This window comes from Somniosus microcephalus, chromosome 20 (assembly GCF_052327205.1).
Source record: "Somniosus microcephalus isolate GS21.2 chromosome 20, FLI_Smic_1.0, whole genome shotgun sequence".
Classification (NCBI taxonomy): domain Eukaryota; kingdom Metazoa; phylum Chordata; class Chondrichthyes; order Squaliformes; family Somniosidae; genus Somniosus; species Somniosus microcephalus.
In genome coordinates, this window is record NC_141006.1 from 68,182,195 (window position 1) to 68,206,094 (window position 23,900).

Here is a 23,900-nt window from a genome sequence, read left to right on the forward strand (position 1 = left end):
TCCTCCTTCGCTTCGCTGCACCACCCCCCGGCCGTTCTGCCCCTGGTTCAAGACTCTGACGTTGGACGGATCGGTTGAGAGGCTTCAAACTGAATTGGTAAATGGAAAAGCAAGTTTGAATGTGCCGATTGTTTTTAATCAACAGCACAAATTCTTCAGAATCAGCTGTTAATATAAATGCTCCACATTAACTTTTATAGCTAGCACATAAAGTTCTCCTTGCCAACTCTGAAATAAAAACTTTAATTATACCTTGTGACAAAAGACAAAAACAGTCAGGGTACAATGATTTGACTTGTTGTGGAAACTCCCCAGTTCCCTCTATGCCCAAAGCGGGAAAAACGAGCAACTGGCGCCAGGGGTGCTGATGTCACAACGTTTACAGGAAACCAAAACCTAAGAGTCAGAAGAAACGTCTTCCTGATAACTGCTTGGTGTAGATTCACAGGACCTCGCAGGTTAGTAGCTTTGTTTCTTTCCAGCATAAAATGTAATGGGTGTGGAGATGCCGGTGTTGGACTAGGGTGGACAAATGTAAGAAGTCACTCAACACCAGGTTCTAGTCCAACAGATTTATTTGAAATCACAAGCTTTCGGAGCGCTGCTGACGATTTCAAATAAAGCTGTTGGACTATAACCTGGTGTTGTGTGACTTCTTACAAAATGTAATAGCACAAGGGAGGAAACTTGGAGGGCGCTGGGCAAAGAGCAGGGGAGTGGGACTGAGTGGATAGCTCTTTCAGAGAGCCAGCCCAGGCAGGATGGGCCGAATGGCCTGCTCCTGTGATGCATAATTCTGTGAAGATGCTTTTGAATTGAGGATAAAATTAAAGCCACACAAGCCGTGTACTTCTGGCAAATGAAGGGAAACTATGACTGATAGTTGACAGACTGAATTGCGCAGACTCCCAGCCCATGGAGCAGTGCGCAGTGGAGCATTAATTCGGGGCCCTGGAACAGAATGACAGAGTGGAACTACAGTACCCAGAAGCCCTTCCTTTTCTTTCTCAATGCCGATTGGCCGTCTGGCTTGCCGACGCGATCGCGCACGTCAGGCCCCGCGCCGGCTGTTTGGGTGGTGCGGGGTGACGCAGAAGCAGTTCCGGTTTGGCGGTTGGGTCCTAGGAAAGCTGACGGATCAGCAGCGCGGCCTGCGGGTAAAGTGCGAGGCGGCCGCCACCGCTAGTGGCTTGTTGGCGTGGGTCATTCGGGTTAATGGGACTGTGGGCGGCTTCAAGGTGACAGGGCCGGCGGCAGGCTGTGGCCCCGGGGGTGGGGTTCAGGCTCTGGCCTCGGAGCTTAGGCAATGCTCTGGCCCCGGGGTTGGGTTTCAGGCACTGGCCCAGGGGTTGGGGTTCAGGCAGTGCTCTGGCCCAGGGGTTGGGGTTCAGGCAGTGCTCTGGCCCCGGGGTTGAGGTTCAGGATCTGGCCCCGGGGTTGGGTTTCAGGCACAGGGGTTGGGGTTCAGGCAGTGCTCTGGCCCCGGGGTTGAGGTTCAGGCTGTGCTCCAATTTGCTTTTAGTTACCAATTATGGTCGTTTAACGTTTGTTGCGCAACGGTCCCGTCACAATGTTAACATTTCTCCCCTCCCAAGTTGTGCCGCCTTAAAACTAGTATTTCAGTTAACCCTGAAATCTTCTCTTTGAGATTGTTAATTAACGTCTGGTGAGGTTGGATTTTTGTTTGATATACATAAGCCTGAATTCTTCATCATCTGGTAATTGGTGCTGGGCTTTAGGGTTAAGGCCTTAGCAATTCGGATAGTTCTAAAAAAAAATCTACCAGTGTATATCTCCAAGTTTTTTTTTCTATAACCCTTTGTACCAATAGCAAAATAAAGCTTTTTTAAGGCAATTTCATCAAATGGAATTAATGTATTGATTTAAGAGCAAGTAGTTTGTAACTGTGTCTCCTTTAGAACCTTAAGACGATTTTTGATTTATCAAGTCCACTCCTTCCACATGTATCATTTACCTGTCATGGTCTCTACCCCACCCATTTAATCTTCTCAGGGAAAGTTCTGCATAAATACTCCCGGACTCTCAAAGGAAATCAAGCAAAACTCCAAAATATCTATTCATCCTCAAATCTCCACCTGTCAACCGATACCGTGCTCGCTGCCTTTCCAGCTTCACGGTATCGTTGTGTACGATGTATTACTTGATGATTTCAGTCTTTATTCCTGTAATAATTATTCCAGTTGCCAGTTTGTTGAAAGTGTTTCTGTTGGGTTTCTGTGCCTATTATGCTGCAATGTTTAGATAACTTTTGTTTCAAAACTTAATTCCTGCTTTGGAATATTCCTTAATATACCACTTCAGGTTTCAGAGTTAGTCCCGGTAAGATTTTCAGATTTTTTTTAATTTATAAAGTTTTCTTTCCTATATTTCTGGCTTTCCCTGTATGTGCATGTCTGTATGATACAGACTAATGGATAGCTGGGAGTGATAACTAATAGTGAGGATCAAAGGGATTCTGAAAGTATCCTAAACTGCAAAATCAAATCTTAAAGTTTATACCTACCACCTGAACCCTGAGGTTATATTACAGCTTGGAGATCACCAATTTTTAGCCATTTTTATTTTATTCTCTCCCCCTAATCCCTCTTCTGAAGGAGGTGACTTATGCTAGCGTACAATTCCACGGGAAGTGTTTGTTTTTATCAACCAAAATTAATGTATTTTTGCAGCAAGATTAAGATTATGTATCTTATAAATATTTAAATTATTTCTGGAGTTGATGTTAGAATGGTTGTCATTTAAGTCTGTTTGTCATTTCTGAACATTTTCTGAGTTGAGTGGGAAGTGAAAAAAACTTGACATTTTTCAAACCAGTTTGTTTCAATATACTGTGTCCCATCCCTTCATCATTTTAAACACCTCTATCCAGTTATCCTGTAATGTAAACACTCCCAATATTTCAAGTCTTAGTTTTTGTATTTCCTGATGCTAGGCAGCATCCCAGTGAATCTGCGCTGTACCCTCACCATTACCTCAACATCCTATAGTATGGAGCCCAAAGCTGCACGCAGTACTCAAGCTGTGGTCTTAGTAAGGTTTTATATCATTTCGCCATTGTATCTTGACTCTTGTCATAAAGCCCATTATTCAATCAGCTTTTTTTTTAATGGCCTTATCCACTTGATGTGCTGCTTTTAATGTCTTGTGAACCAGAACCCCCAAATCCCTCTACTATTCCACATCGCCCTATTCAAAGTATAATTACTTTTCTTTAATAACCAAAGTATGCCATCTGACATTTACTGACATTGATATCTATCTGCCATTTTTTTTCATTCCACCATGTTGTCAACACCCCCTTGCAACTTTTTTTAGTACTTGTAATTACTTGCTAGGCCTCTTATTTTAGTATTTTCTGCAAATTTGGCCACCATTCCCTCGAGCACTATATTCAAATCTTTGATATGCACAGTAAACGGACCCTGTGGGATGTTGCAACCCACTTCCAACTACTCTGAGAAACTGCCTTTAACTCCTTTTCTGTTTCCTCCTTTCTAACCAATTTTTAACCCAATTTAGCTACCCTTTCCCTAGTTTCACACCTAATATTTTCCAGTGATCTCCTGTATGGTACCCTCTCAAAGGCTTTCTGAAAGTCCATGTACACCACATTCACTTTTCCCTCATCCACCATATCCTTCACCTCTCAAAATTCATATCAAATTTGTCATGTGCAATTTTCTTTTCTGAAATCCCTATTGGCTGCTTCTAATTATTTTCTCCATCTAAATATTTACTAATTAAAGATACCAGAATTTTCACTACCACAGATATTAAACTTGCTCTGTAATTACCCAAATGTCTCTGTGGAAATTAATATTACCGTGGCCATTCTCTCGTTCGTCAACATGCATCCACTCTCAATAAAGCCCTGAAACACAATTTCTCAGGATTCTGCTATTTCTTCCCATGGTTGATGGGCACTGCAGGGTATAGATTGTATCTTAAATGTTTTTAATATTTAATTGTTGAATGTTTTTCTGTTGTTTTATTAAGCATGTTATTTTATTTGTACCGTTTATTTATTTTGTTGTGTTAATGTTGCTCTGGGGCGCTTGTTACAATGATTTTGTGTTTTTGTTTGGTGACACTGGGGCAACTCAATTTCACCCCTCTTGGTTTAATTAAAAAGGCTCATTTCTCTGGATCCTTGGATGTCCCTGTAAGGTCCTGGCACTTTGTCCTCCTTTTGCTAAACTATCTTCTCTAATACTTGCTTTTTATTTACTTTAATATCTGTCATCTCACTTTTAACCAGTTCAGCATTTATTTCCTCTTCTATATCCTCTTTTGTAAGAAGCAAATTGTAAGAAGCAAACTACTTGTTAAATATCGCTGCCAATTTCTGTTTATTCTCTCTCAATATTTTCTCCCCCTGGGGTCCCACCTTGCATTTAACAATTCTCTATTTACTGATATATTTGTAGAATACTTTACTGATTTTAATTTTTTTGAATTACCTCATAATCTCACCTTGCTTTCTTCGACCGTCTCTTAACTCTCTTTTTCTATATTCTCATTCTCTCATTTTTATCAATTTTAGCACACCTATACACCCCATATGCCCACTTCTTCAATTTTAGTTTGCTTGTGACCTCTATTTATTCACGGCGCGCTGAATATTTTTTTAATGGTATATGTTCATTCTGCAACTTTGCAAATCGGCTTTTAAAAATACCCCAATGTTGATCTGAGTCTTGTGTGGCAGTTTCTCTTCAACCTGATCTGAGCAAAGGTGACATGAGGAAAAACTCTTTTATGCAGCGAGTGATTGGGATCTGGAATTTACTGCCTGAAAGGATGGTGGAGGCAGACTCAATCGTGGCTTTCAAAAGGGAGTTGGATAAGTACCTGAAGGAAAAAATTTTTTGCCGGGCTACGAGGAAAGGGCGGGGGAGTGGGACTAGCTGAAGTGCTCTTGCAGAGAGCTGGCACGGACTCGACGGGCCGAATAGCCTCCTTCTGTGCTGTAACCATGCTATGTTTCTAAGCTTGCTGTCGTCTTTCCAAAATCTACCTTATTCCAATCTGTGCCCTTGTTTTTGCCCTAACGTTCTCCTTTCTGTTTGGACCTTAAAGCATATCATATTATGGTCACTACTCCTAATGTGCTCATCCACATTTAACTCATTTACCTGATCTATTTCATTACTCAGAACTAGATCTAGTACCACCTCTCCCCTGGTAGGTATATGAACATAGCGCTTGGTTTTACATGGAAACTTCATTCTGTTTTCGTTAGTTTTTTGGATATCTAATAATATCTACACAATGATTGTGACTTTATTAGAGGGTGGTTGAAAATTGCACCTGATTACTGTTAGAACCTATCTGATGAATGGAGAAAATGTACAGACTGCATATAAATGTTCACAAGTGAAATATTTCTTTCCATACACTTCGAGTGAAATTGATAGCAACCATTTCAAATGAATGATCTGAATCCGCAGTCTTTGGAATCGGGGGATGTTTTATTCTTTCTTTCAGCTCTAGGTTGAGCTTGACATTTAGATTCTGGAACTTAAAGCGTCTGTTACGTTCATACCTGAATCTTGACTGTCACTATTCCTAGGTGTTGGTTGTTTGAGAGAGTCTTTTAGGTGACAAGTCAAAATTGTTTTAATAAGTATAGATTAGAGTGAATAATTCGGAGACTGGGTTGCATTGTTTTGTAGCTAGTGGGTGCCAAATAAAATATACATAGGAATTTATTGGTCAGATGTTTTATAGTTGCCTAACTAGCTGGTGCTAGGTATAACTTTAAGGTAGGTTGCATTTAAAGATGAGTACAGGTCTAATTTGGGATAGGTTTTATTGAGGCTTGAGATTGAGTGTTTGTGTTTCTTAATTGAGCTCCGTTTATACTTTTTGGGATTGGCTTATAAGACGTGACCTTCACAGCAACACTAAAGTTATTGTGTAACAAGAGTTGAGGTTCAACCTGACTCCAGAGGAACAGTATGAAACTCTGGAGGAGGTAATTCCTCAACATTGGGGATGGATATGACATAAAGTAGGACTCCAGTATGGTGTCAAACATGGTTTACAAAATTTTAAATCTACCTGGAGTTAATTTGCTTGCACGCTCCAAACATTTCAACTTTAGCCTCCCGAGAGGAGAATTACAGTATAAACTGGGTACATAAGAAATAGGAGCAGGAGTAGGCCATACGGCCCATCGAACCTGCTCCGCCATTCAATAAGATCATGGCTGATCTTCGACCTCAACTCCACTTTCCCGCCCGATCCCCATATCCTTTGATTCTCTTAATGGCTAAAAATCTATCGATCTCAGTCTTGAATATACGATTCATCCTCCACAGCCTTCTGTGGTAGAGAATTCCAAAGATTCACAACACTCTGAGTGAAGACATTTCTCATTTCAGTCCTAAATGGCTGAATCCTTATCCTGAGATTATGACCCCTTGTTCTAGACTACTGAGCCAGGGGAACAGCCTCTCCGCATCTGCCCTGTCAAGCCCCCTTAGAATCTTATGTTTCAATGAGATCACCTCTCATTCTTCTAAATTCCAGAGCATATAGGCCCAGTCTACTCGATCTCTCCTCGTAGGACAACCATATCATCCCAGAAATCAATCTAGTGAACCTTAGTTGCACCCCCTCTAAGGCAAGTATATCCTTCCTTGGGTAAGGACACCAAAACTGTGCGCAGTGCTCCAGGTGTGCTTTCGCCAAGGCCCTGTCTAATTGCAGCTAGACTTCCTTACTCTTATACTCCAACCCCTTTGCAATAAAGACTAACATACTATTTGCCGCCTTAAGTGCTTGCTGTACCTGCATGTTAACTTTGTGATTCATATACAAGGACCCCCAAAACCCTCAATACCAATATTTACTAGTCTCACTTTTTGAAACATATTCTGCTTTTCCATTCTTCCTACCAAAGTGGATAATTTCACACTTCCCCACATTATACTCCATCTGCCACTTTCTTGCCCAATCACTTAACCAGTCTGTATCCCTTGCAGCTTCTTTGTGTCCTCCTCACAGCTTACTTTTCCACTTAGCTTTGTATTGTCAGCAAACCTGGATACATTGCACTTGGTCCCCTCATTGATACACATTGTAAATAGTTGAAGCCCAAGCACTGATCCTTGCGGCACTTAACTAGTTACACCTTGGCATCCCGAAAATGATTCCTACTCTCAGCAATCCATGCTAATATATTGCCCCCAATCCCACAAGCCCTAATCTTGTGTGGCACCTTATCGAATGCCTTTTGAAAATCCAAATACACTACATTCACTAGTTTTCCCTTATCTACCCTGCTAGTTACACCCTCAGAAAACTCTTAATAGATTTGTCAAACATGATTTCCATTTCATAAAACCGTGTTGACTCTGCCTAATCATATTGTAACTTTCCAAGTGCCCTGTTACCACATCCCACTGAGAGATTCCAGCATTTTACCTACACTGATCTCAGGCTAACTGGCCTATACAGGAAACTTTGTGCTATCCGGCACCGACGGGACCGAGCTGTTGCCGTTCCCTCAAAACTGCCGGACACTCCAGCTCTAATGTTGAAGCATACGGAGCTTTTCATCTCCGTATCTGACAACAAACACTGTTGCTTAGCAACAGCTTCTAAACAGTCGGCCCGTACCTTGGAAGCGTCTCTCTGAAGCTGTTGCTAAGCTACAGAGACTTTGCAGAGCCTGACTGTTGGAAAAAAAAAGCCACGAGAAGAAAAAAGCCACGAGAAGAAAAAAAACCTAACGAAACGGCTCCTGATTTTTGCCAGTGGCTCGAGCTTGCTGGACATTTAGCCTCCGGGTAACACACAGTTTCCTGTAGTTATGTTTTCTCTCTTCTTGAATGGCGGGGTTACATTTGCTACCTTCCAATCTACGGGGACCGTTCTAGAATCTAGAGAATTCTGGAAGATCACAGCCAATGCAGCCACTATCTCTGCAGCCACCAATTGTAAAATGCTAGGGTGTAGGCCATTAGGTCCAGGGGATTTGTCGGCTTTTAATCCCATTCATTTTTCCGTACTTTTTCTTTACTAATATTAATTGCTTTCAGTTCCTCACTCATTAGACCTTGGTTCTCAACAATTTCAGGTATGTTCTTTTATGTCTGTCTTCACAGTAGAAGACACAAATATTTGCTTAAAGTCTCTGCCATTTCCTTATTCCCCATTTCAATTTCTCCTGTCTCTGCCTCTAAGAGACCCACGTTAATTTTCACTAAGTCTTCCTTTTCACATACTTGTAAAAACTCTTAGTCTGTTTTAGTTTACTCTCATTCTATTTTCTCCCTCTATCAATTTCTTAGTCATCCTTTGCTGATTTTTAAAACCCTCCCAATCCTCAGGCTTGCTACTCTTTTTGGCAACATTGTAAGCTTCTTCTTTTAATCTAACTTCTCTAGTTAGCCATGGTCATACACTTTTGCAGAGGAGTTTTTATTCCTCAAGGGAATGTATATTCATTGAGAATTATGAATTATTTCTTTAAATGTTTGCCATTGCTAGTCTACCATCATATCTTTTAATCTAATTTCCCAATCTATCTCAGCCAAATCTCCTCTCACACCTCCGTAATTGGCTTTGTTTAAATTTAAGGCTCTAGTTTCAGAGTTAACCGCATCACTTAAACTCAGTGTGAAATTCTATTATATTATGATGATCACTTCCCCAGAGGATCCTTTAATTAACCCTGTCTCATTACACAATACTAGATCTAAAATAGCCTCTTCCCTAGTTGGTCCCTAGTTTTATAGAACTGTCTCGAATGCATTCCATGAACTCATCCTCCAAATTACTTATGCCAATTTGGTTTGCCCAGTCTATATGAAGATTAAAGTCCCCCTCAATTATTGCATTACCCTTGTTACATGCTCCTCTAATTTTCTGATTTATGCTCTGTCCAACACTGATTACTGATAGGGGGCCTATAACTCCCACCAGTGTTTTCAGGCGTTTGTTATTTCGTAGCTCCACCCATACTGATTCTACATCCTGATTTTCTGGGCTAAGATCCTTTCTCCCTACTGCCTTTATTATCAGGGCTACCCCACCTCCTTTTCTATTTTGCCTATCTTTTCTAAAAGTTGGAACCGATCTCAAACCATAGCTGCAGTCTTGACTACATTTCCAGTTGGGAAAGTATAGGAACTATATGTTGTGTCGCTTCAATAGGAATAGCAAATTGAAAAAGTGTTTGTATTCTGTGTTGCGATACTTGGAAACTATCCATGCGTCACTTGCCTGAATTGATCAGTTGCACCCTGTGTGTAAAATAATTTCATCAAATTTTACAAGTGCAGAATTAATATTTAATACAGAGTAACTTTGGAATTAATATATGGTTATCCAAATTCTTCATTTCACCCAACAAGGGTGTTTCTGAACTGTTCGCATAAATGGCTGACTGGAAAATTTGGATTCTGTAGATTACAGTTGTAATTTTGGAAAGCATTTGAATTCTACAAGGTAATTAATATTATTTTGTTTCTGTGCAGGTTTCTATTAAGTAAAACGTAAGCCATGAAGAATCAAGATTCTGAAAGTAAGTTCAGTCCACCTGCTGATAGCCATGAGATGACAGTGGTTGGTGTTGCAGTAGCAGAGAGAGCAGATCCTGCTGGGAGAGAGGACAGTCTGGGTGTTGCTGAATCTGCTGGACCTGAAGCCAATCATCAAACCAGCAAAAAATCTGATGGTCAGAATGGACTTGCACAAAACCATGACGACATAAGTACCAGTGAAGTCGTACTGAATGGAACAACTGCAGGAGGTATCAGTGAGGGATCATTAGTTGTCCAAGAGACGTCTGCTGTAGATGCCTTGGCTACCCTCCAGCCTGAGTCTTCAACAGCTGATGTCTCCGATGAGCTCAGCCGACAGCTTGAAGACATACTGAACACCTATTGCTGCAACCTGGCCGAGCATGGTTCTGCTGTGCCGCCCGAGGAATCTCCTGAAATGGAAGAGGCAGAGAAATGTGTTAACAGCGAGCCGCTGAGAAACGGCGTCCGGGAGATCGAATGTGGGGAGATGAATGAAGAGATTGAAAAAGTGGTGAAGGCAGAGGCTCGTGTAGAAGATGTGAAAGAGAATGGAGATGTCCCTAACAACAAAGATCAGAAAAAAGCTCCAGAAAAAAAGAAAGCCAAAGCTCTAGGTGAGCCAACTTCTAGATAAAGGACTATCAGGTGTTCAGTGTGATATTGCATCACTTTTTACTGTTCTCTCTTTTCTGGTATTAGTTTAGCACATTCATAGTTTTCTCAGTCAAGACAGTGATGTTCTTAAAACATCTTGAAAATGTAAAATGATACAGTTAAAGGACAGGGAAATAAGGTTAGAGTAAGGGCTCTGTTGAAGAGCCTGCACTGAGACAAGCCTGATGGATCAAAAGGCTTCCTTCTGTGTTATAATTTCTGTGATTCCATGACTGGACAAACACTTAAATGAAAGGGTACAAGCTAGTGAAATTATGGGGGACGGAGGAGGAATCACAATTGCCTTGGTGCTCTCTTGTGGTTTCCAGGATCAGTTGCTGTTAAATTGGCTCCCAAGCCAGTCTGAAGCACTGCCTCTCATTAGGTACAAAGCTTCCTGCTTAACCCACAATCACTGGAGTGACCTGGGACGACAGCAGAGACCAGAAAGATTAAGATTCAAGGGGAAGCAAAATGAGGATCATTCCAAAATCCACATGTTGCTTTGAATGTTGACCACTTAATTTCTGTTCACAGACTTGCAAATCCGACTGGGTGTTTACATGTCCTGTCTGTCTTATTTACAATATTTAATAACTCAACAGTATCTATAACCTTAAAAGTTTAATTATAACAAGTAAATAATTTCTGTATAAATGGAAATTTAAACTGATCTGCAGTTAATGCTTCAATGTCTTCAATTAATGTTAATTTTTTTAAATCCACCATAATAGATGTTTTGTAATGTGTTCTACGGTTAAACAACAAACAAAACTCATATTACGAATCCCATCTAAACTCGGTAGATTACAGCTTTGAATTACACCCTGGCATGTGTTCTATATTTAATTTGTTAATATAAAAAGGCAGATCTCAGGAGAGTTCCAGTACTTCAGTGCAGTGTTGAATGATCATACAAGGGGGTGCTGCACTGTCGGAGGTGCCGTCTTTCGGATGAGATATTAAACCGAGGCCCCGTCTGCGCTCTCAGGTGGACGTAAAAGATCCCAAGGCACTATTTCGAAGAAGAGCAGGGGAGTTCTCCCCGGTATCCTGGGGCCAATATTTACCCCTCAATCAACATAACAAAACCAGATTATCTGGTCATTATCACATTGCTATTTGTGGGAGCTTGCTGTGCGCAAATTGGCTGCTGCGTTTCCTACATTACAACAGTGACTACATTCCAAAAGTACTACTTTGGCTGTAAAGCGCTTTGAGACGTCCGGTGGTTGTGAAAGGCGCTATATAAATGTAAGTTTTCTTTCACAAGGGTACATAATTACTGAAAGTTTACAAGAAAAGTATTTGCACTAAATGGAAGAGATTCTTTTCTGGGGCAATAGATAGCAGTCAGGAACCTAGCTCTCCTTTAGGGTACTAAAACCCATTGTGGCACCCCAAATGATGCACAGATGAAGAATTAAGCCGTGGACTTTTTGGCCTGTGTTACTTCACCCACTTTACCCACTTTTTACTGGGGAAGCCATTGGTTACATTTTTTCAAAGGTCTTCAAATAATCAACTATATTTTTTAACTACTTCACCCAGGCAAGCCTATATTTAGCTTTGAATAAAATGGTCGGCAAACAATACCCTATGTTTCCATTTGTGTCGGTGTCTTTTGTGTAGCTAACATTTCACAACCTGATGCAGTTTACTTGAGAAAGCTGTGTTACAAGAGAAAACATTAAGGATGAGATAAGACCATTCGGCCTATCATGCTTTTTCTCTATAGCATTTCAGCTCAACCAGTGCAGTATCCAACTACATCTGGACCTCTCCTAGCATCTTTGGTTCAACTACCTTACCTGATAAGTCATTCCAAAACATTTGCTGCTCTTGGTGCAAATAATTTTTTTTAAAGATCTTTTTAAAGTTTATTTTTCTCTACTCTTGTTCTACTGAGATGATCAACCTTAAAGTTATAATCTGAGTTCACCTTATCTGTGCCACTCGATACTTTATACACTTCAATAAAGAATAAGGTTACCTCTTAACCACCACCTTTCTAGATTACTGAGCTTAAGGTTCTCTCCTCTTTCTCCATAGCTCATTCTCATCCTCCTGCACCCTTTCCAATGACACTGTGGCTCTTTTGAAAGTATGGTAACTAGAATTTTACATAGTATTTCAAATGAAATCTGACCAGTACATTTAAAAGAAACAGTATTCAACATCTAATCCAGGTTTGTGGCCATGTATCCTAGCATTATTTGCTTTTTTAATTGCTTCTCCACATTGCTGTGGCATTGACGGGGACCAGGGAGTGACAGCAAACTTGTCTTCTTGTTCCCTCCCTTGTATACTCCTGTTGCTCATTCTTCTTCCAATATGCAATAACAGCAAAACAACTTGCATTTATATAGTGCCTTTAACACAGAATAATGTCCCAAAGTGCTTCACAGAAGCAGTAATGGACAAAGGTGGGCGCCGAGCCAAAGAGGGCGATATTAGGAGGGGTGACTTAAATCTTGGTCAAAGGAGAGGGAGGTGGAAAAGCGGAGAAGTTTAGGGAGAGAATTCCGGAGGTTGGGGTCTAGTTGGCTGAAGGCACGACTGCCGATGGTGGGTGAAGGGAGTGGGAGATGTACAAGAGGCCAGAGTCTGAGGAAGGCAGTGTTCTTGGTAGATTGTAGGGCTGGAGAAGGTTACAGACTTGGGGAGGGTGAGGCCCTGAAGGGATGTAAACATGGGGATGAGCATTTTCAATTTGAGGCATGTAGGTCAGCAGGTACAGGGGTGTTGGCTTGGTGCGGGCGAGGATGCGGGCAGCAGAGTTTTGGATGAGTTGAAGTTTATGAAGAGTGGAGGATGGGAAGTCGGCCGGGAGAGGATTGGTCAGGTCAGGCCTGGAGGTGACAAATTATTTGCATTTGTTGGTATTCAATTTAATTTGCTATTTGTCTGCTGGGTTGTGTAACAAATCTAAATCCTTCCCTGAAACCTCAACTGCATTATCCATCACTACTGCATTTCCTATTTTAGTGTCGTCTTCAAATTTAACACTTGGAATTGGTCTGCATAAAGCCATTAATATAAATGATGATAAGGGATTGAAGCACTGATTATCTCCCCCTCGTGATGACACTTTTTTTCCCCTACACCCATATCTAACTGTGACTGCCTTTGCAACAGTTGTCAAATTCAGTGACCGCACAGAGGGAGGGTGAAAAGAAACAAAGCTTCCTTTTGAAGGAGTCATTTTGCCAAGGTTATACTCTATCGCAACCATTAGCAATTTGTGAAAATTGCTATCTTTTAAACTGAAAATGATGCATGCATGTAGTGCCTCTTATGTCTGTGCCGGGCCCCCAACACCTTGAGGCAGTGGCGAGTCTCCAATGCTGAATGTTCTACCTCCCTTACCCGCCTGCGTGTGTGTGCAGGGACAATTGTGCCAATATTGCACCTGACCCTGAAGGAGCTCCTAAACTGGTGGATTCACCGTTTGAGGTGTGCTATCCTGTCCAATTGTAAAATATTTTATACTTGCAAAGCTTCCAGGAAGGTATCAAATTTTCTGTTTGTCAATTAAGCAGATAGATCTTAATGATTTAAAAAATATTTTACTTTTAGTGCCTTTTTCCGATGGTGGACTTCCCTGTCGTTTTTAGGTTCTCCCAATTTGTGTAATTTCCCAACATGCGGTTTCAGATTTTGTCTATTAAAGTGATACTGAGCTGCTGGCAGTTAGAACCAAATCCCTCCCAAGTTGCAGGTAACACCTAGCACAATAACAGCTGAGTAATTGTAAGGCTTTCTCTTAAGGGGTGATCAAGTCATGCCAGCGTTCAAATGATCAGCTAGTGGGGACTGGATAGGAATGTAGTTACAGCTCTGGGTTTGAATTCGGGCCATGAGGTGAAGGGGACAGGAGAAGGGAATGAGTTTTGGTGGTTTCGCGGAATTAGCTTGAACAGTCTCTACATGACACAAAACGACCCATAATTTAACATTACTTGAATAACCCCCCCACAACCACCAAACCAAAGTCATGAGTTTGATTGGAGCTAATGGAAATATCACACAATGCCGTGAGAGATGGGGGAGTTGATGTAGCAAATGCTTCGTGACAAGAGAAAAATGTTATTCTTCCTTTTCCCCATCTTGACATCTTTTCTATTTTCAATACGAGTTCCCCATTCAAAATTTATGGGAGGGGGGAAACAGCTCAATTCAGTTTGTAAATATTTAACACTCATATTAGTAAAGCATAGACTATACTAATCTCAGTTCTTCAACTACCATAACTCGGCATACAGATTGATCTATTTTAATAGCAACCTTTTATAAAAAAAAATTTAAAAATTTGCAATGTGACCTCAAACTTTTTAATCTTTTAATTTTTTTGTATAATCTTTACCTAAATGGAATATTAAATGGCCTGTCACCAATGATCCCATGTGGCTGCGTGGCTTTTCAAATCGGAGATTTCGCGCACGGAATTTTGAATGTGCTGCGCAGCTAAAAACAAATTAGGGGGAACATTGCCTGTAACCGAATCAAAACTGTTTCAGAAACCGATTAGTTGGCACATTTTGTTGCGTTGCATGAAATGAAACTAAAATTGTGAAATTCAATAGTAACTTGTAATGTTTTTATGTATCTGTAAACTCTCTGTGCCCCTTTGCTTCACTGTATCAAATTTTGAAAAATGCACATATAAATTCTACCCCTGTTTCTCGAGCAGTTCGTGGCCAGTTTCAAGTGTGACTCTGTTTTTTCTGAATATACTCCTGAGGGGAAAATATGAATTCCTGCAGTAAGTCATCTTTATATGGACATAATCTTTCAATATCACTGGGTGCAGACTATTTAATCTGAATAGTCCAGAAGTTGATGGAAATATAGGGCAGATCTGTTAACCCTTTCTTTCACAGATGCTGACTGATCTGTGCAACTACAGTATTTTCTGAGATTTCAGATTTCTGGTATTCCGTTTTTCTCTCTCTCTAACATGAGCATGTTAATATACGGTAAGTGAAGTCTTGTGCTGTTTAGAATGTTGTGCACATACCAGTGTATAGTATGCAGATATATTGAATGATCGCTCTGGATTGGCCAGGTGTGATTTAATTCCTAAAGAAAATGTGGTTTGTATTTCATCTAGCGTGCAGACATTTTAAATGTAGCCCTCAGAAGAATTAAAGGTGAGTAGAGTATGTAGGTTATGGGCTAGCCATACAACCTGTGCAGTTCCTAGCATGCAGCATTAGCAAAGCCTTCAGAAAAGATCTTCAGCCTGTTCTTGATTAACAGATCTATTATGAGGAACGCAATGAGGGAGGGAAGAAATGGTGAGGAAGAAGACATTTGAAAGTATATTCGTGCAATGATCTGCTATTGAACAATGTGTTATATTTCTAGTCTGTGATCATCTTTTTCTAGGAAAGGAAATTACATTGCTGATGCAGACACTGAACACTCTGAGCACCCCAGAGGAGAAGCTTGCTGCACTCTGCAAGAAGTATGCAGACATGGTCAGTTAAAAAGGCTTAAAAGTTATGATTTTTATACAATGCAGCTAGTTAACCTGAAACTAAGATTCTGTCCTGCATTTCAATATTTTTTTTTCAAAGCATGATTTAAGGGTGGTTAACAAACATGATGACTTGGGCGTTTGAATACTGTAAACCCTAATGAATATTTTGTCTACATTAGTGGCTAGAAAATGACTTGGAGGGGGAGGGGAGTGCATCTTTACTGTATAGCTCTTGCCCCAATCATAACATTGCCTCATATCAGCTAGTCTTACCTGTTCATTATCGCTGACTGTACTACATTACTTGATCTTCACTGGAGTAAGATATTGCCCCACTGGTCTTGGCTAGGTTTGGTTCTGATGCGTAAAGCTGAAGTTGCACATGCTCAGCAAAACGGTTCTTGGTTAGTAACTAATTTTGCGCAGCTTAATTTCTGCCAAACTATTAAACTGATCTAAAGCTTTCATCTTCCTGAATGACATACTTGGTCTTTCTGCAGCTTGAAGAGCACCGAAATACTCAAAAACAAATGAGACTGCTACAAAAGAAGCAAACTCAGATCATCCAAGAGAAGGATCACCTACGGAATGAGCACAGCAAAGCCATTCTGGCGCGCAGCAAACTAGAGAGTCTGTGCCGTGAGCTGCAGCGCCACAATCGAACACTCAAGGTAAAGTGATCACTGGTTAAGTGTACAGACAATATCAGTTGGGTGCTAGTACAGGTACTTCATATATAGACCCTGTGGATAAATGTCTTGCAGTTGATTTGTGTTTAACTTACACTTTTGTCTAGTTTTGCATCTGTATTTGATTGTAGATATAAATTCAAAAGTGTGCTGGGGTGGAACTATGTGACAGTCGATTAGGACATATGAGAAAGGACAAAATACCATCTGATCTTAAAGTCTGTCCTGTCCTGCCATTGTGCATCTTTATCACACCATTAAACCCAATCTATCCCATCCCCCCACGGCCACGCAGTCTCATGGGAGAGACAAAATAAAAAGGAAACATTTAGCCAATTTGTCCGGGGGGGGGGGGGAAATCTTGGGGATTTTCCTTTCTGATCCATGCAATAATCGAGCATGTTCCAGCTGACTACAGTGACTGGTAACACTATTCCGTATTAACCAATCTATCTCTATAGCTTGAGATGCCTTTCCCTCGCTGGAACTTACCCAGTTCCCTTTTGAATGCTTGTATCAGTTCACATTCATCACATGTACTGGCATCTTATTTCAAGGTTTGACGCACTGTGAAAAGAAGTACTTCCTTGCACCTAACTTAACTATGTTTTTGTAACTTGTACTAATGTCCCCGCCGTGTCTATAGCTCGTAACTTATTCATGCGAACAGAATCTTATCCCATCATTGCTTTAAAGACCTCAATCACACACCCTCAAAGTCTTATGCTATTCCAAAATAAAAAGTCTTAACTCTCTCAGCCTTCCCTGATATCTAAGGGTCCTTAAACTAAGTATTCATCAAATGATCCTTCTTTGAACCTTTTCCAGAGCCTTGTTATCTCCCACCGTGTGAGGAGACCAAACCTAGACATAGTATTCTAGATGCGGCTGGACTAAGGCTTTTTATATAAGGAAAACTATTATACTTAGTTTTATATTTAGTTGTCCTAACTATTCTTCCGAACCTTCTATTTGCTTTCACAACAGCCTCGTGACAAATGGCCACGGGCCTTCAATGACTCGGGTCACTGGAACCCCCAGGTCTTTTTTTCACTCGGCTGCCTTGGTGTACACATGTTTGGAATTGTTCCTTCCCAAATGCATCACACTGCACTTGCCTATATCAAAAAAAAAATCTGCCAGATATGGGCCTCATTTCCTCCTTGCAAATAGATCCATATGCAACTTTTCATCTAAAAGTTCTTGCTCCCACACACATTTGCGTCATCCGCAAATTTGGGGACGGTTCCTCCAATGCCTCAATCCAGATCATTAACAAAGATGGCGATGAAGAGCAACAGCCCTGATTCCTTTGAACTCCACGATTAAAATATTTCGGCTTTAGTTAGATTGGTCTTGGGGACATGATTAGTTAGCCATTAGTGCACCCTTTTAACCCTAAGAAACTATATGGCTTCTTTCTGCACAAGAATGGTTTTGAAAGTATTCCATTTTTTGTTGTTGCTATTATTCTTGTCTAACAGGAAGCCACCCTCTTTTTCCCCCCCCCCCCCAAATCAATCTTATCCGATCCATTGAGCATCTTTGCAAATTTAGCCCTCTGATCTCTCTCTGGTATTACATTTTCAGTAGCATTGGCTTGACTGATCAAGTTGCATCTAAGAGTATTATGGCCACTATTACCCAGCTGTTTCCTCCACATGGAAATCCAATATTGCTACGAAAAACTAGGTCCAGCACCTATTGTCAGCTAGTATTTCTGTTAAAATACTATGTAAGAAAACAATCATTTGTAAAATTTGCAAATATATTTGGGGGCAAGGTATTGACTTGGATAGAGAACTGGTTGGCGGACAGAAAGCAAAGAGTTGGAATAAACGGGTCGTTTTCCGAGTGGCAGGCAGTGACTAGTGGGGTACCGCAAGGATCGGTCCTAGGACCCCAGCTGTCCACAATATATATTAATGATCTGGACGAGGGAATTGGATGTAATATCTCCAAATTTGCAGACGACACAAAGCTGGGTGGGAGGGTAAGCTGTGAGGAGGATGTCGTGAAACTCCAGTACGATTTGGACAGATTGGGTGATTGGGCAGAAACATGGCAAATGCACTATAATGTGGATAAATGTGAGGTTATCCACTTTGGTGGCAAAAACAGGAAGGCAGATTATTATTTGAATGGCAATAGATTGGGAGAAGGGGAAGTGCAAAGAGACCTGGGTGTTCTTGTGCACCAGTCGCTGAAGGTAAGCATGCAGGTGCAGCAGGCGGTTAAGAAGGCAAATGGTATGTTGGCCTTCGTAGCAAGAGGGTTCGAGTACAGGAACAAGGATGTCTTGCTACAGTTGTGCAGGGCCTTGGTGAGACCGCACCTTGAGTACTGTGTGCAGTTTTGGTCGCCTTACCTGAGGAAGGACGTTCTTGCCATGGAAGGAGTGCAGTGAAGATTCACCAGGCTGATACCTGGGATGGCAGGAATGACGTATGAGGAGAGATTGTGTCGATTGGGCTTATACTCACTGGAGTTTAGAAGATTGAGAGGGGATCTCATCGAAACTTATAAAATCCTGTCAGGCCTGGACAGACTAGATGCAGGAAGGATGTTTATGATGGCCAGGGAGTCCAGAACCAGGGGTCATAGTCTAAGGATAAGGGGTAAGCCATTTAGGACTGAAATGAGGAGGAATTTCTTCACCCAGACAGTGGTGAACCTGTGGAATTCACTGCCACAGAGGGCGGTGGAGGCCCGTTCATTAAATATATTCAAAAAGAGTTGGATATATTTCTTAAGGCTAAAGGGATCAAGGGATATGGGGAGAAGGCAGGGACAGGGCACTGAATTTGGATGATCAGCCATGATCTCATTGAATGGCGGAGCAGGCTCGAAGGGCCAAATGGCCTACTCCTGCTCCTATCTTCTATGTTTCTATATCTGTTGTCCCTTTTCTTCCTCTCCACCCCCCCCCCCCCCCCCCCCCCCAATACTAGTCAGATTACTAAAATAATATAGGGATAACAAAAGAAAATTAGTCAAACAAGCCGATAAGTAGCATGGTGAAAAAGGAAAATGGTACAGGAGAAAGATTAGCTCCAAGGGTTGGTTACATGTATAATGGGTTTATATCCTATCACCACTTCCAGTGGAGATAGTTTTGCAATATGTTGAGGCTGATGGTGTTCTACTATTTGCCCCATTTATATTGTGGGATAGAGCACCACTGGTAACATTGAAACAAATGCTACCATGAATTGCCTTTTGTATTTAATGTAAGTGCGATAAATGTTTGAGAAATTGCAATAGTACCACAGTTTTTCTAAAAAAAATGTATCTTGTGGGTTCTCCTGTAGGCTGTCTACTTCAATGGTAAAACGTTCCCTTCAGAGTCTAGAAGATATTGGTTGCAAGTCCTGTGATGGCTTGAAACTCGAACCTGTTAGTTTTCGTTGTGATGGGTTCACTCTTGGACTGATGCAACATAAATGTTTTCTTTCAAACAAATTATGGAGTCGTTTTGGCAGTGGTTGTATTCAAGTTCATGGTTTGAATTCCTTTACCCTTGGCCAAATAAAGTTGTGTTTAGGTCAATGGCACTTTAAAAAAAAAAAAAAAAAAAACATTCTATAAATTCACCTCCCTTCGGCATGGCAGTGATGAGAGGGATAGTGTGGCTATCCTAGTTATAATTCATTGTCCCTCTCAACCATATGTAGGCTCCTCTGTCCCACCCCTTCATTTAAGTTCCACAACCGAGAGATGGAGGTGCCATTCTGCTGCTATATCTAAATCAGTGGTGCACTGCAAACTGTTAAATCTGTAGCAATACATTTTTTGGCGAGTTGCTCCTATTGTTACCTTGTCTAATAAGAATGTCTCTTCGCTGCATGATGCCTGTCTGACAGCCCAGATGAGACTGGGAGCTCTCCGTATCCGAAACCATTGCGTTGGTCAATGACTGTTATTTGCTGTTCTGTGTATCCTAGAACATGAAATGTGCACCAAGTAAAACCAGACCATTCTATTACATGCTTGTCATATCACTAAATGGCATAATGGAAAATTGTAATTCTAATCTATGCTGGGAAATTTTCCCACAGGAAGAAGGTGTTCAACGTGGAAGGGATGAGGAAGAAAAGCGCAAAGAGATCACCTCTCACTTCCAGGTAACACTAAATGACATCCAGGCACAGATGGAACAACATAATGAACGGAATTCCAAACTGCGCCAGGAGAACATGGAGCTGGCTGAGAAACTGAAGAAACTGATCGAGCAGTATGAACTGAGAGAGGAGGTAAGGAAACTGAAAAATATCTCGAATTATCATGCTTACCATAACAGACTCAACTGGAAGTAAATACCCAGAGTGAACATCAGCCTGTAGCTTTCGTTGTACCGAAGATGTAATTTTGATACTGAGTAACTTTACATCTCAATAATTGAAATTAAAGGAATTAGTTACGGTGTGTTGCCACGGCATTATTGGTAATCACCAAACCCTGCCTCGTGCGTGATCTATACTTGGGAGTTTAAGCATTGAATGCAAAGAGACAACTGTCCATTCTCCAGCATTGTTCACAGGCTTATGGGATCTAGACAGCCCACTTCCTTATGTTCCTGAGGTGTTCATAGAATCATAGAAATTTACGGCACAGAAGGAGGTCATTCGGCCCATCGTGTCCGCGCCGACCAACAAAGAGCTATCCAGCCTAATCCCACTTTCTAGCTCTTGGTCCATAGCCCGGTAGGTTACGGCACTTCAAGTGCATATCCAGGATTATCTTGTCTCCATAATTGCCTGCCAAAGCAAACAGAACAAAGAAATGGGAGGCAAAAGAATTTGTATTGTAATGGTTAATAATTCCCATGGCAGTTGCCTCAATGGTAGGTACAGTGTTGTTGCAGCTCAGCTGGAGGTAATGTGTTCTCCAAAGGGAGGGAAAGTCAGAACAAACTGATAATTAATTTTTTCTAGTATATAATAGATTCCTTTCTGTAACATTTATAAGTTTAAAAATCAGGTTTACTCAAACGGCCCAGCTTGTTTCGATACAATAGGCCCAGAAAACAGACGTGCCTGGCCAGATGTCTGAGTGGCCAAGCCTTTCAATCCAAATACAAGTATATGTAAATTTGACTAGCAGTTCTTGCGTTTGAGATGCATTTTAAATTTTCTTTGTCCTAGTAAAATTTTTGGAAAATACTTCAGTTTGGGTAGACCACCTGAAGCTATCAGAGAGAGAGAGAGTTTGGCCAGAGAGACTCCATGGATGGTCTGCAACAAACCACCATGTAAAGGTTAATACTCGGGGACCTTGAGTTCTGTCCAGTTTACATTGTAATTTAGAAAAATAACCATTATGTCTACCTTTCAAGGAGGGTTAGTTTAGGCCTTTATCTGCTGTAAATCTGCAGCATGTCATTGCAAATGTTAACCTATCCATTTATTGGATAAAAGTATGTTTGGCAATTTGTAGCCTAAGCCACGGTCTAATGAACTGCATGTTGCATCACCTTCCAGGAAGATCACATAAGGGCACTTGATACGACCAATAAGCTGAAATATTGTAACAACGGTTTTCTGTACGATCCCTGCGCTCACTACAAATTACCTAGATACTGAATATGTAAAGGAATATTGAGTCATAAGCAAGGGCTTGTATATGGGATTGGTCTGGGGGCGGAGGCGGCTAATATCTAAAGTAAGAACTCAAATATAACGGGCATTGTTTGCCCCAGTGAAGCACACTCCTTACTGGCAAGTTTACAGTGGTATTTGTGGAGCCTAGGAGCTGGTCGTAGTTGTAATGTGGAGATGAAGAACACTTGAAATGGCATAGGCAAAAAATAGCACATGTGGGAATTAATCAATTGATTTCATGTCGTCTTGGTTTCAATGTTTAATGAAAAAAATAACCTGTTCACAGCATATTGACAAAGTATTTAAACACAAAGATCTGCAACAACAACTCATTGATGCCAAACTGCAGCAAGCACAGGAGCTGCTGAAAGAAGCAGAGGAAAGGCACCAGAAAGAAAAAGATTATGTGAGTTATTAAATTTTGGTCTTTTTCCTCCCCCGCCACACACACACACACTCTAGTCCTCTGGCACTACACCTTTTTCTAACAAAAATTAAACATGTCTAATAGCGCCTTTGCTATCTCTTCCCTAGATTCTTTTAAGATGCACGGATGCAATCCACCCGGACCAGGGGTTTTATATACTTGGGTTTGGATTAATGTATCTAATATTTCTCCTTTTTATTTTAAATGCAGTTATAATTTCTAATCTCATCTTCCAATGTCATGTCCACCTGATCCGTCTCCCTGGTAAATACTGAAGCACAATAATTATTTAATATTTCTGTAATTTCGCTATCACTGCCTGTGACTTTTATCCTGTCCATCCCTTAGTGGTCCTATTCCCATCCTGACTTTCCTTTTTTATTTATGTGCCTGTAGAATATTTTACTATTTTGTTTTATGTTCCTTGATAATTTAATTTCACAGTACTCCTTTGCCTTCTGAATTGTTTTTTTTTATTTCTCTCCTAATCTCTTTGTATTCTGCTTTGTCATGCTCTCCCCTGCTGTCATTGTACTTCGTGTCTGTCCCTTTCGCTCAATTTTCCCTTATGTCTTTATTGATCCATGGTACCTCATTAGTGTTTAGTTTTTTTTTAGCAGAATATATTTTTCCTGGGCTCTGTTGAACACTGTTTTAAATGTTTCCCATTGCTGACCAGCATCATTGTTTGCCAATATTGTTGTCCATTTTATTTTCCTAAGTTCTATTCTCAGCCCTTCAAAATCAGCTTTTCTCCAATCTATTACCCTGGTCTTTGTCATGCTTATGTCCTTCTGAATTATTATCTTAAACCATATTATATTATGGTCACTATTGCCTAGATGTTCCCCTGCTTTTACTTCTCATCTGCTCTGGTTCATTCCCCATTACCAGATCCAGTAGTGAATCCTCCCTTGTTGGGCTTCTCTTGCATACTAGGTTAGAAAGGAGTCCTGTGCACATTGTAGGAACTCCATTCCCTTATCCCATTTACCTACCTCTTCTGGCCAATTAATTTTGGGGTAGTTGAAATCCCCCGTGATGATTATTCTATGTTTTTTACTAATTTCCCTAATTGTTTGCATATTTCTTCCTCCACCTCTCTTCCACTATTAGGTGGTCTGTAGACTACTCCTATTAGTGTGATTGATCCCTTTTATTTATCTCTTATCTCTATCCAAATGGATTCTATTTCTGTCTTCCTGATGGCTGCATCACCTTTTTCTGCTGCCATTGTTATCTCTAATAAGTACAGCTACTCCACCTCTCCTTTTTCCCTCTCTATCTTTTCTAAATATGCTGTACTCTGCAATGTTTAATTCTCAGTCCAGCCCTGATTTGTCTGTAGCCATGTCTCAGTAATCCCAACTATATATGGTTCCTCGCACCATTTTATTGCTTCCAGTTCTCCTGTTTTATTATGGACACTGTGCATTGCTGTACAGACAGTTTAACTCATTTGAGGTCATCCAAAACTCTGCTGCCCAT

The 23,900-nt window shown here is 40.9% G+C and overlaps 1 protein-coding gene across 3 annotated transcripts in view; it reads left to right on the forward strand.

The window, feature by feature from the left end:
* Nucleotides 1-350: 350 nt before the first annotated feature.
* The window catches only part of LOC147103378 (alpha-taxilin-like), a 39,245-nt gene continuing 15,695 nt past the window's right edge, over nucleotides 351-23,900 (forward strand). Inside the window, exons 1-6 of one of the 3 annotated variants that reach the window (XM_085962925.1) lie at nucleotides 351-458; nucleotides 9,510-10,171; nucleotides 15,603-15,694; nucleotides 16,197-16,367; nucleotides 20,444-20,638; nucleotides 22,272-22,391. In XM_085962925.1, the coding sequence (XP_085819051.1) occupies nucleotides 9,535-10,171; nucleotides 15,603-15,694; nucleotides 16,197-16,367; nucleotides 20,444-20,638; nucleotides 22,272-22,391 (1,215 nt within the window). In that variant the 5' untranslated portion in view covers nucleotides 351-458; nucleotides 9,510-9,534. The other 2 variants (XM_085962924.1, XM_085962926.1) reach the window with 2 other exon arrangements.